Source organism: Silene latifolia, chromosome 2, assembly GCF_048544455.1.
Source record: "Silene latifolia isolate original U9 population chromosome 2, ASM4854445v1, whole genome shotgun sequence".
In the NCBI taxonomy this organism is placed as follows: domain Eukaryota; kingdom Viridiplantae; phylum Streptophyta; class Magnoliopsida; order Caryophyllales; family Caryophyllaceae; genus Silene; species Silene latifolia.
Genome location: NC_133527.1, coordinates 9,496,814 through 9,509,352, shown reverse-complemented (window position 1 = coordinate 9,509,352; position 12,539 = coordinate 9,496,814). Strand labels below are relative to the sequence as shown.

The window sequence follows — 12,539 nt, the reverse complement described above, 5'->3', positions numbered from 1 at the left end:
TAACGAGTCAACATTTTATGATGAAAACTTAACATATCTAAATATACAACTTATCAATATAAAACTTTAGGTTATCAAAATAAAATAATTTTTTATAAGTTTATTAATTATTTTTTTTGGGCTTTTAGTTATTGGACTAGTCTTATGAATAAGGTGGTCTTACATAACAATTTACTAGTGCTAGACGCGATAATTTCCACTAAAAGCTTGACGGAGCCAATCGATTAATCCATTAGCAGTGGATACAAACGATACAACCACCATTTACTTAAAAATGACTCGTCACTTTTCATACGAATAAGGCGAATAGGAGATATAGCTTCCATTCCAAGCTTGCCATAAGTTTTCACTAATTTACCATTTTTTAGAACAAATATAACGACACCGCCTATTTTCAAGAGGTAGTTAGATAGTTTCATTGTTTTGTCACAAGCATTGTGTGTTCATTACATAACAACCATGATTATTTGTGATCAAGGTCGCATTATTAGCCTACTAGTCGTGTCTTTGTTGGTCTTATACAAAAATCTCATACGGAGTATTATTTTAGGTGCGAACGTAAATAACACAAACATTCATTGTTGGTCTTATATAAAAATCTCGTATTATTTTAGGTGCGAAGGTAAATAACACAAACATTCATTCTTTTTTTTTTTTGAAAGACAAACATTCATTCTTTTTACTTGAGAGATAAATCATGTTTTTATTTTTTATGTATAAATACAAGTAATAGGGCAATACTATGCGTCTGTGTCCCATCAAATATCAATTTGTCTTTCCGCAGTTGTAAAAAGATGTAATTACATAACGTTGAGAATTTGGCTACACATCAATTTGGTGTTATCATCGTCTTTTTAAGACAATTTTTAAGACAAATTATAAGCTTGCGTGAATTGTTAACTTAGAGTTTGAGTGACTTGTGTGTGTTGTTTCAACCCGTGATTATATAGATACATTGAACTAAATAATGAAGGTTCACCTTTCACATTCCCAGAGTACAATGAATACGGAAAATCAATCATCTCAGTACTTTTTTGGAACATTGATGAATACTCAATTGCTTCTCAAAACCTACTATCACTGAGTCGTTGTTCCATTCATTTCCTTAGCTTTGATTAAAATATATCGTAAAGAATGAAAAAATCAATCAAATAATTGAGACAAAAAGAGTATCTATTAACTCGTTTACAACACCATCCTTTATCTAATTTGTTTATTTATATAAAACAAATCGCTTCTCATCTAGCTCCGATTTCACAAGTCATGGTTGACTATCTTATGACCCAAACTCAAACCTTAAACTACACACTCGAATACCAAAAAAAGTAAAAATCCAACCTTTCTAAGTCTCCTACCATACAACTCGCTGAACCCCGATCCATCTTATCTAACACGAATCCCTAATACACATTTTCAAAAATCACAAAAACTCACGCAACTAACTCATTCCAAACATGCCAATCCCACCTATACACGAGCCACATAATCCACACTAAACCCGACCCACCTCCTAACCTAACCCGCATCCAATCTCACACATCAATATTCCCGTTCTTATTATTGCATCTTAACCAGTAAGCTACAATATCACCATATTCTCATTTTCAATATCCCGTCTTAATTACTCCCTCCATACCAGACCAATGGTAACATTGACCGTTTTGCCACTATTCATGGTCGTAGGGAATCTTCGATATTATTCTTAATCTATAAGACAAAATATAGTCATGTGAGATCTTGTTTGATTTATCGTCATGAATGCTATAAGAATATCAAATTTTTATAATTTTTAATAATGCATTAATGCGTAACAAAAGATATTTACGTTGCAAAATGTGTATCGACAGGTGTGAAAAAGTCAATATTACCATTAATGTGGTATGAAAGGAGTATTTAGCTAAAACATTCTCGATTCTTACTAAGACTCTGTTTGGTAGCGCATTTCAGGTACCTTTTTTCATCGAAGTAGCTTTTTTGACAAAAATTTCAGGTAGCTTATTTTCTTGAACGCGTTTGGCAAGTAGCATTTTATAGCAAAAAAAGGTACCTGAAATGAAATGCTACTTAGGGTAGCATTTGGGATTTCAGGTACCTGATTATATTTTGCTTACCTTTTTTACCCTTCAACTTTTTATATATATTACTCCAATATTATTATTTTATATATTATGATCCCAAATAAACCCAATTAAAGAGTTTCTACGGAAATGAAAAGCGTCCGTGATAATATCAATACTTTAATTCAGGGTGCAATTTAATTAACTATTTTTATGTATGGTTTAATATAAAACTTACTTCGTATCCATAAAATACATTTTTTTGTTGATATACTATTTGATTTTTTTTTACGTTATTGTGATATTTTAATTATTATTTCCGTCATTTTGAAACATGTTGAAGACTTCTGCAATTATAGTGAAAAAAATTACATTTTCTTCGAATTACTAACAATGCCAACGACAATAACACAACAATAATAATAAAAACATAAATGATAACAATAATAAGCCATGTTCTTTTACGTCATTTGACCAAATATCAGCTACCTTTTCAGCTAGTCTTCCAAACAGTTTTAATAAAAATTAGGTACATTTTCAGGTCGTAATTTTCAGCTACCTTTTAAGTTACCTTTTCAGGGTTCAGTAGCTTTTCAAGTTTCAGGTAGCTTTTCAGGTTTCAAGTAGCTTTTCAGCTAATTTTACCAAACGGAGCCTAAAACATTCTCAATTTCAAACTCGTCTTAACTACTAAGCTAAAACATCATCAACCCGAATTCCGAACCCCTCCCAACAACTAAAGCTCACACAACTCATAAGAGAGTAGAGAGAAGATAGAGAGGCTAAAATAGCAGGAATGAGAAGAGCGCCGTCCATCTTAAATTAGGACAAATCCCGCAAACTTTTCCCCAATTTTTTCCCCAATTCAATCAATTTCTTCTTCTTCGATTTTTAGAGAGAGAATTTCACCAAATCTTTTCTTCTATATATTCGCCTTTTAGATTTTTTCGCCTTCAATTCATCCCCAATTTTAGCTTTTTTTCTTCTAATTTTATTTTTTTCAATTTCAAAAAATTAGGGTTTTTTTTTTTCTTCCTCGCGTAATTTTCAGGTTTGTCTCTATCTCTCGATCCTTAATTCAAGTTGATTCCTTTTATTGTTCACTTTACTGCATTTCATATATATTATGATTGCTGATTTTTTTTTTTTTTTTTTTTGAATTTTGTTTATTTCTGCTGTATATATATGATTATCGATTATATATTTAGGTAATTTAGATGATGTGTTCAGTTGTGAATTTGAAAGGCATATGTTGGTTGAAACTTTGTTGATGATGATGTTATTTTTGTTTGGAATTTTTCGGGTTTGTCGATTTACAGGGTTTTGATCTGTGGGTTTGTTGCAGGTTTCATCGAATTTTTGATCATTTTGGATAGCTGTAGTGTTTAGGAGGTAATTTTGTTATTGAAATAATGAGTACTTCATGGGCGGATTCGGTGGCGGCTGAGAATGACAATACGAGGGGTGGCGGTACTGCACGTCCCACGAGGTCGACGTATGTGCCTCCTCACCTTCGTAACAGGCCACCCTCAGCTGAACCTATGGTAGGGTCGGGTCCTGGTTTATCGCAGGGTGGACCTCCTCCACCTGTTAATGATAGACCGGTTTATGGTGGACCACCTGGTGGGTCTAGATGGGGTGGTGGTGGAGGTGGAGGTGGATATGGCGGTGGTCGTGGTGGTATTGGTGGTGGTCGTGGTGGAGGATGGAATAATAGGAGTGGTGGGTGGGACCGTGGTAGTAGGGAAGTTAATCCGTTTGAGAATGATGTTGAAGAAGATCCTGTCGAAGCGTTTGATCAAGAGAATACCGGGATTAACTTTGATGCTTATGAGGATATCCCTGTGGAGACTAGTGGAGATAATGTGCCACCCCCGGTAAACACATTTGCTGATATTGACCTTGGAAATGAACTTAATGCAAACATTAGAAGGTGCAAGTATGTGAAGCCTACGCCAGTTCAGCGTTATGCTATACCAATTTCTCTTGCTGGACGGGATTTGATGGCATGTGCTCAGACTGGTTCTGGAAAAACTGCAGCTTTCTGTTTTCCGATTATTAGTGGTATAATGAAGGGCCAACCACCCCAGAGGCCTCGTGGGTATCGAACTGTTTATCCACTTGCTCTTATTCTGTCTCCTACAAGGGAGTTATCAATGCAGGTGAGGATTTTTCGGTGATAATTTTATCCTTGTATTTAAATACGTATGATTATGCTTTGAGGTGGAGATAATTGTTGTCCATTTCTTTCCACAAATCTTTTATCGCGCTGGTGTCCATTTATGTAGATAAATGAGGAAGCAAAAAAGTTTGCATACCAAACCGGAGTCAGAGTGGTGGTTGTATATGGAGGAGCTCCGATCAACCAACAGGTTATCTCTTATTTTAGATGCTGTTCTGTTGACACTATTGATACGTGTTTTCCCTTTTCACCTTTGTGGGCTTTTAGGGTAGGATAGTTACTATTTTATGTGTAACTTGTCATCATGTTTGGCTTGGTTAAGGGCAGATCTGATTGTAGTTATATTGGTTTTGGAACATTAAAAAACATTCTATGGTGCATTTTGTCCTATTTTATCGTCTTAAAACAAATTTAAATTTATTATTTTTAGAAAATGGCAACTGAGAAATTTCAATTATGAAGAATTCTTGGTACTGGATTTTGGTGGAATAAAGCAAAGTAGTTCAATTAGCTCGTTGCACTTGTTTTAACTCTGAATTGTGAAGTAAGAAATCAATCAATGCGATTCTCGAGCAATGTTATTTTTAGGTCATCAGAAAACAACCTATGTATGTTGTTTACATTTGGATCAGGCTTCTTACATCCGATCTCCCTTACCTCGCCATCTAGAGAGTTATTGATACAGCTGCAGTAATAATTATGCTTAAGTTGCTGTTGTAATGACTTGCGCATTTTTTATCGGGATGCTGTAAGCCTGTAACATTTTTTTAAGGTCATAAAGATGTTTTTTTAGGCTTGCCACTGTTGAGGTTTTTAAGACTGCAAGGAATATTTTAGACTTTATTGAATGGTTTAAACAATAGTCAAAAATAATACAGTAGTCAAAAGAAAAAAAAAAATTGTAATGGATTAATATATCTTCTCAACCGTTTTTTCTAACTTGATTTTGCTTATAAGTTATAAAGCAAGAATAATAATTTTCATTGTTAAAACTCCTTTGGCTTAAATCCCATATATTTTATGCCTAAATCAGCCTACGTGAAGAGGTTATGAAATGAATTCTTGTGGACGACCTCAAAAAGAGTTGGGTGAACGTTTAGTGTATAATATGTATGCACCTTTAATTGATATCAGTAGTGCGGATGGAGTTTTTGGCATTTAGTCTGTTAGTTTTGGAACTTTCACTGTAATTTTCCGGCAGCGTGTATTGTTAACGTGTGCCATGGGATTCATTTTACTTTTTCTGTTCTCATCCCTGATCTTAAATTAGCTTTGCTGATTCAATCTAATGAGTGAAGGTGCATTGGTGCCTTACTTGGCATTTATATTTTCCTACTGATGTATTTATATTTTTTTTCCCACTTGGATCTAAAATCTCAATTGTGAGCTATCTTATGCGTGCAGTTACGGGAGCTCGAAAGAGGAGTTGATATTCTTGTTGCAACACCTGGAAGACTGGTTGATTTGCTTGAGAGGGCTAGAGTGTCTCTAGAAATGATAAGATACCTTGCACTTGACGAAGCTGATAGAATGCTGGATATGGGGTTTGAACCTCAAATCAGAAAGATAGTAGAACAGACTGACATGCCGCCCAGAGGTGTGAGGCAGACGCTGCTGTTCAGTGCAACCTTTCCAAAGGAGATTCAGGTTTGGTTCTTGTCTATCATCTCTCTATATATGTCACTGGCCATTGATACTCATCACATTTACTTCCAAGTCCATGACACTTCAAAATCATACTATTCACATGTCTTGGCCTCTGATTCTCCGAATCACCATATACTTCGCGACTAGCGTCTTTGCTTCTCGTGTCACACATTCATGACAAGACACTAGGGCACTTTGTTTTAGGCCAAAGCGTTATTATTGGTATACGAAGTATGTCATACTTGTTGCAACCTCTTTCTGGACACTTATATTTGCCGGCCTCACTTTGTCGAATTGTGGATTTGCTGTCATCTCTTCTGGTTTGTATATTTTAATGATTCAGTCTTGTACTGTTTTTATCGTCAGTATTAGATGGTGGGATCTAGAAACTATATTTCATCTTGAGAAGTTGTGTTTTGTGTATATCGGTTAAAGATTCATTCTTGTACTGTCTATGTTGATATGTTCACATGTTTCTCTCTGATCTTGCAAATAAATCTTAGGAAACCACTGTGGTGCGTTGAGCTTTGGCCTTATTCATCTTTGGTGCCCTCATGTTTGTATATCGGTAAACTGAGATTTTGGCTCTTTCCCACTTTGGTGACTTGAAGTATAACAACATTAAAATATTCATCACAAAAGCATATTTTGAGCATAGTAAAGTATGGAGTACTTTTTTGGCAAAACTATGTGAAAATTCCATTTATTGTTTACTTTTACATCTATTTCTGCACTTTATTATGTTTAAAAATATCATTTATTAAGATGGATTGACTATTATTGGGTCACAAAGTGAAAATATTTTCAAACCTCAACTCACCAAAATGGCAAATAGCCCAAAACTCGAGGCACCAAAGTGGAATTAGCCCAAACCTCGACACCTCGAGGCACTAAAGCGAAAATTTTCCTTAATCTTGTTGTGAATGATGAAGATCTTAGAAAAAGACTTATGTTAACATTACTCCCATGTGCTGTTTCATCACTAAAGCGAAAATTTTCCTTAATCTTGTTTCATATGTGTTGAAGTAAGCAGTATTTTCTTTGATGTGTAGAGGCTGGCTTCTGATTTTTTGGGCAACTACATTTTTCTTGCTGTGGGAAGGGTGGGTTCAAGCACTGATTTGATTGTTCAGAGGGTGGAGTTTGTGCATGAATCTGACAAGAGGAGCCATTTAATGGACCTTCTACATGCACAACGTGCAAATGGAGTACAAGTCAAGGTAGGTATTGAATTAAATATTTGGCACTCCTATTCAGGGACTTTGCTGTTTAATAGTTTTAGGTTTACTCCCCCGTTTTTGAAATTTTGATATGTTGATTCTTCTTTTTTATCTGCAGCAATCATTAACACTTGTATTTGTGGAAACCAAAAAGGGGGCTGATGCGTTAGAGCATTGGTTGAGTATCAATGGGTTTCCAGCCACTAGCATTCATGGTGATAGATCGCAGCAGGTGAGCTGTTTGACTTTTGATGCCAGTGGATAGATCTTACTATATGATGGGCTAATCTTAACTCTATCGTTTTAAGAAAGTCAAATGCAATATGTTACTCTAATAATTCAATCCAAAATGATAACTCATTTTGCTTTATAGTTCAAATAGGAACCCTGAATGAAATATTGAGTAATATAAAGTACAAAACCAAAATTAAATTTGTTATGAAATGACCAATAGAATGAAAAGTAGAAGTAATAGTTTCCAGATTTGAGAGAAATTATTAACAAAAGTTGATACAAAAGCCATATCCTTTATATTGATATGTTATAGAATACAATGTGCTACTGTAAACCCAGGTCTACAAAAAGGCCAAGAATTAGACCACATATATAGTGAGTTAACTCAAAAATACCATAACCCAGAATCGGATAGGAAACTGCCTTAACCCGACCGCAGGGACTTAACTGCAAGATCTACCATTACCCCATCATGATGCACTACTTTGAGCTTGCAGTCTCACCCTCCAATTTACATCTTTTGCAAGTACATACACACAATGAACTTGTGCTGAACTCTAGGTAGCACTTCTATCCTCTCATACACCACATTTCCTTTCTCTTTCCTTGGTGAATCTGACCAATCTGGGGATGAGAGAGTTAAGGCAGAGCATGTATGGAGGGATGTTTGGAGACTTAGCAGATCTAGGGATGAGAAAGTGATGACAGCTGGAGATTGTTGACAGAAAGAGCAAAGGGTGGTAAGCAGAAATGAAGTCAGTTGAAGGAGACAATGCAGTTGGATAAGGAGGGCAGCAGTTGGGGAGCGATCTCAATTTGTTCTCTGGAATGTGCCTACTACTAATGGTTTAAGCCAACACACTTGCCCAAATCTTGGGCATAAAAATACGTTTTAAGAACTGTGGTCACTCGGACTTCAGTTGTAATTCTTGTATTGATTGGGTTTGTAAATAAAACGCACTCTCCGCGGAGATGCTTGGGAAAAAATAGACATCTTTGAACAAAGATGAAAATATATGACACTGAATTACTGTCTTTTCCTTCCCAAAAGATAGAATGCCAGTGGATTTGTTTGAATGATAAAACATGAAGGTTGAAATGCTTTATGGCAGTATACGCTACGTAATTGATAATTCAACTTTTTTTTTTTTTATTAAAGTATTCTGCTCTAAAGTGGGATAGTAAGTTTGTAGCCCAACTAAAACTATCGTTGTGTTGCCCTCCTTATTGTCTTAACAAGGATTTCCTGCTTTCAGGAAAGAGAACTTGCTCTAAGGTCCTTCAAAACAGGAAATACTCCAATTCTGGTTGCAACTGATGTGGCAGCACGAGGACTGGATATTCCCCACGTTGCCCATGTTATTAACTTCGATCTTCCCAATGACATAGATGACTATGTACACCGCATTGGGCGTACAGGACGTGCTGGGAAAAGTGGATTAGCTACAGCCTTCTTCAATGAAAACAACTCGTCACTAGCAAGACCACTCTCCGAGCTTATGCAAGAAGCTAACCAGGAAGTGCCTGAGTGGCTACAACGTTTTGCATCTCGCGCCTCTTATGGTGGTGGTGGTGGCAGAAACCGGAGAGGTGGGGGTGGTCGTTTTGGCGGTCGTGACTTCAGGAGGGATGGAAGAGGAGGCGGCGGCGGTGGAGGTGGCGGCAATGTCACTGACTACTACGGAGGGGGCAATAACAGCGGATACTATGGCGGCGGTGGTGGCGGAGGTGGTGGTGCTGGTGGAGGCGGAGGCGGAGGCGGTTACACTAGTGCCTGGGACTAGTATCTGAATCATTCATTGTCAAGACTATATCTCACCTCCGGGTATATACACATGTTTTTGTGGTAAATTGTTGTAGTGTCGCCCTAAGTACTAGAGTTGATAATATTTTAGGCTTAGGGTTTCAAGCATGCGGGTTATCTGACCCCATATTTTTAGTTTATGTCAGTTTAGATGTGTGATATTGTCTAGGGATGGTCGATTTACACTAACAAGCTTAGGTTTGGCTGGTTCATTGCTTTGCCAAAGTTTGACGTCTTTTGTTGTAATGTCTTGCTGGGGCTATCCGAAAGGTATATGGGGAGGTGAAAATACGAGGAAAATATTGCTTCTTTTTGCCATTTTCAATCAGGCACTATTTGCTACTTAATTTTGCAACCCTTTTACATTCTTGTATGGAGTATTATACTGTATTGTAGCAGTCTAGCAGGAAAGTTAATACTGATGTGCATGAGCTGAGATGCGGAGATGGCTAAATGTCGGTGTTCAGTCTCTTCTTTTTATTCTCCTTCGAGGAAGTCGATCTAGGGTGTTGGCATACATGTAAATGCAGAAGTAGAGTAATCTATGTAATTTGCAGGTTCTTTAGTCTTACTTAGTAGCGTGTTTGATTGCTATGATCTCTAATGTTTTCAGAGTAGAGGTAACTCGTTTGAATCAGTAGGATTGTTTTTCATCGAAATCTCCATGGAAGACGATTTTGCCAAGACTGACGTGCATCTAGTCCGGAAACGGTCCTCCATGTGATTAGACGCGTATGTTCCAACGTTCAGCCGTCTTATGTACAAAAGAGAACGAAATTCCGAAATCAGATGAGAGCCCGTGTCCCGTATCTTCGCTATGGATATCACGAGTGCCATTTCTTCCTTCCATCTTGGATGAATTGAAAATCACGGTTTTTCTATTATTGCATATTTGTTAAACTAAACGAAGATCGCATATCTAACCACTGTCATTTTTATCAGACCAATTTTCATACAAATGTAAACGTAACAGGAAAACAGAAGTTTAGGATCCTAGATTTCAGTCTAGATATTATCAGGACTTGAATCACTCCATTAACATTTTGAACATGACTCAACATCAATTAGCCTGAAAATATGGATGCATAAAGTCGAAGAGGAAGCATAGCACAGGAAACAGTTACATATGAACGCACAGAGGAAGCATAGCGCAGGAAACAGTTACACCCGCCATAGCAGTAACGTCTGTCTACTTGACGAGTCTCTTCTAGGAGTATATCAAAATTTAGATTCAAATACGCGACAAATCATTTTCTTGAAAGTACAGCTCTTGATGACAGAATGTACAGGCTTTGAAGAGACCGACATTGCAAGGCAGGTGATAAGCAAAAAAACAAAGGCTATATGAACAAATATTGAGTTTGCTCAGCAAGGTTTTGTTCATCCAAGTGCAGCAAAAATTTACTCCCAAGAATAAACAGTGAGGCTGTCTAATGGGCTTACTCCAAGACACTTCGACTTCGTTGCACAGAACTGCAAACAAGGGAGAATAATAGGTACGCAACTCCCTCCTTGTGTAATGCCCCTCATATGGGAGTAAATCGAGTAATAGTTCCCTGTCACCCCATTTTCCCACCCTCCACAACCATCACTTTCTTCCTTCTTTTCCCCCTTTGTTTAGAGCTCTACTAACCCCATTACAAGCGAGCCTAAAGAGGCACATCATCAGCAAGTAGTCGTTACGTGCATCCCCCTCTAAGAAACTACCAAGACTTGAACATGGCAATCTCACATATAGATAACCTCCAGGAGACTCGGATGCAATTTAGAGATACTCCGTATTAGTTTTAACTTTTAACCATTGCTAATGTTAAAACCTTATAGAGAATATAAAAGCAAGCCGTTATCTAAACAAAACAAAAGACGATATGCGCTCTTAAGTCTTACCCAAAGAGAAGATGATTAACGCGAAATTGTTTCCTTAGACACTAATCAGACTCTTCACTCAAATCCGAGTCTTTCCCCTCCCAGCATTCCTCTTCCACCTCCGAGTCTTCCTCCTCTGTCTCACTTTTTTCTTCTCCATCTGCATCCACAGCATCATCAAGCATACAGTCTTGGGGAGACAAATAGTTCAGCCCTTTACTTCGATACAGAAGCCCCGTTCTCATCACATGGTAAACCTTATTCCTGAGCAGCGCTAAAGGATGTGGGTCAATTAACTTACCCCTCCTATACCCTTCTCTAAGAGTAACAGTTGTCGTCTTACATTTCAATGACAAATAGAATATCCCCGGATACCTAGTAAAAATCCGAGTAAACCTATGAGGAAGAACCAACTCCTCCCTCAAACTCCTCAAATAATTCCTCTTCGTCTTCTTATGTATAGTCAAACTCAACAACTCATGAAGCAACCCAACACACCGCTTCTCCATAAGATCGCTTACAGGGTCCAGCCTCGTACAATCCTCATACGGAGAAATGTAATGCAACTTCTGAAACTCCGACATCCAAGCCTTAACCTTCTTCTGAGACCCATAACTCCGAGGAAAACTCATTGGGAAAGCTACCCCCGTCTCCCCTCTCCGAAACTCCCTATAATCACCACCATGACCACCCACCTCACATTTCCTCTCCAAACACGATACCGCGAATTCATCCCTCCATTCCACAAGACTCAAACACAATAACCCATTACACCCTTTCTCAACCCGAACACTATCCGGAAATTTCTCAACAACCAGCTTCTCAAATTTATCAGGCAAACCTAAATCATACCTCAATCTATACAAAAACTGTAAAGGCACAGACCTAGATTTCAACATCATAAGAACCCTAGACAATTTTTCTAAAATACCCAATTCATCATTCACATAAATCAACTGTTCTTGTTCATCTAAAGCTAATGCAATATCAGTAAGACGAAAACAAGGTAAAGTTTGAAAGCGAGAATGAGGGAATTCATGGAAAAGAGTAGGATACCTTCGTAGAAACCGGATTACAGGAAATGTAAGACCAAGAGGTTTTTGCCAATCAAGAATTGTTTTTGATGTAATGAAGGATGTTGAAGTTCTTTTAATGGCGTCTTTAAGAAGCATTGCAGCTTTTACATCTGTGTCTTTGTCTATAACATGGTCTAAAGTTTTGTTTTTTACCCATTTTAGACGAACTTTGGTGATGCTTCGCCATTGTTGGAGGTTTTTGAGGGTGAAAAGGGTGAAAGATTGTGTTTTTTGGGGTTTGGTGAATTGGGATTTGAGAATTGAGAGGTATGATTGCAGATTTCTGTGCATTTATGTTGGGATTTTGGGAGGGTTTTGGGGTGATTGTTGGTGGTGTTCAGTGTTCAATTGTTTAGGAGAGAAATGTGATGAAGATGGAAGAGTTGTTAAGAAATGGAGTAGAACCCGGGTTGTAACATTTCTGTCGTGTACCCCTCATTTTTCTCGAAAAAA

At 37.4% G+C, this 12,539-nt stretch overlaps 2 protein-coding genes across 2 annotated transcripts; one reads left to right on the top strand and one right to left on the bottom strand.

Moving 5' to 3' along the window:
* The first annotated feature begins 2,770 nt into the window (after positions 1-2,770).
* On the top strand, positions 2,771-9,491 carry LOC141642211 (DEAD-box ATP-dependent RNA helicase 37-like). The gene is made up of 7 exons (XM_074450928.1): positions 2,771-3,108; positions 3,403-4,219; positions 4,346-4,429; positions 5,644-5,886; positions 6,939-7,106; positions 7,225-7,338; positions 8,597-9,491. The coding sequence occupies exons 2-7, from the start codon at positions 3,470-3,472 to the stop codon at positions 9,122-9,124; spliced, it is 1,887 nt and encodes a 628-aa protein (XP_074307029.1). The 5' UTR covers positions 2,771-3,108; positions 3,403-3,469; the 3' UTR covers positions 9,125-9,491.
* A 1,373-nt stretch (positions 9,492-10,864) lies between these two features.
* LOC141642212 (protein WHAT'S THIS FACTOR 9, mitochondrial) lies at positions 10,865-12,539 on the bottom strand. Its single transcript, XM_074450929.1, has one exon. It carries the CDS (start codon positions 12,375-12,377, stop codon positions 11,073-11,075), a length of 1,305 nt encoding a protein of 434 aa, XP_074307030.1. The 5' UTR covers positions 12,378-12,539; the 3' UTR covers positions 10,865-11,072.

What these genes read in the sequence shown, in the direction of transcription:
- LOC141642212 (XM_074450929.1), bottom strand. Translation starts at nt 12,377, where the DNA reads ATGCACAGAAATCTGCAATCATACCTCTCAATTCTCAAATCCCAATTC.
- LOC141642211 (XM_074450928.1), top strand. Translation starts at nt 3,470, where the DNA reads ATGAGTACTTCATGGGCGGATTCGGTGGCGGCTGAGAATGACAATACG. An exon ending in CAAATGGAGTACAAGTCAAG is followed by an intron (nt 7,107 to 7,224) that starts GTAGGTATTGAA and finishes TTTTATCTGCAG; the next exon opens with CAATCATTAACACTTGTATT. An exon ending in ATGGTGATAGATCGCAGCAG is followed by an intron (nt 7,339 to 8,596) that starts GTGAGCTGTTTG and finishes TCCTGCTTTCAG; the next exon opens with GAAAGAGAACTTGCTCTAAG.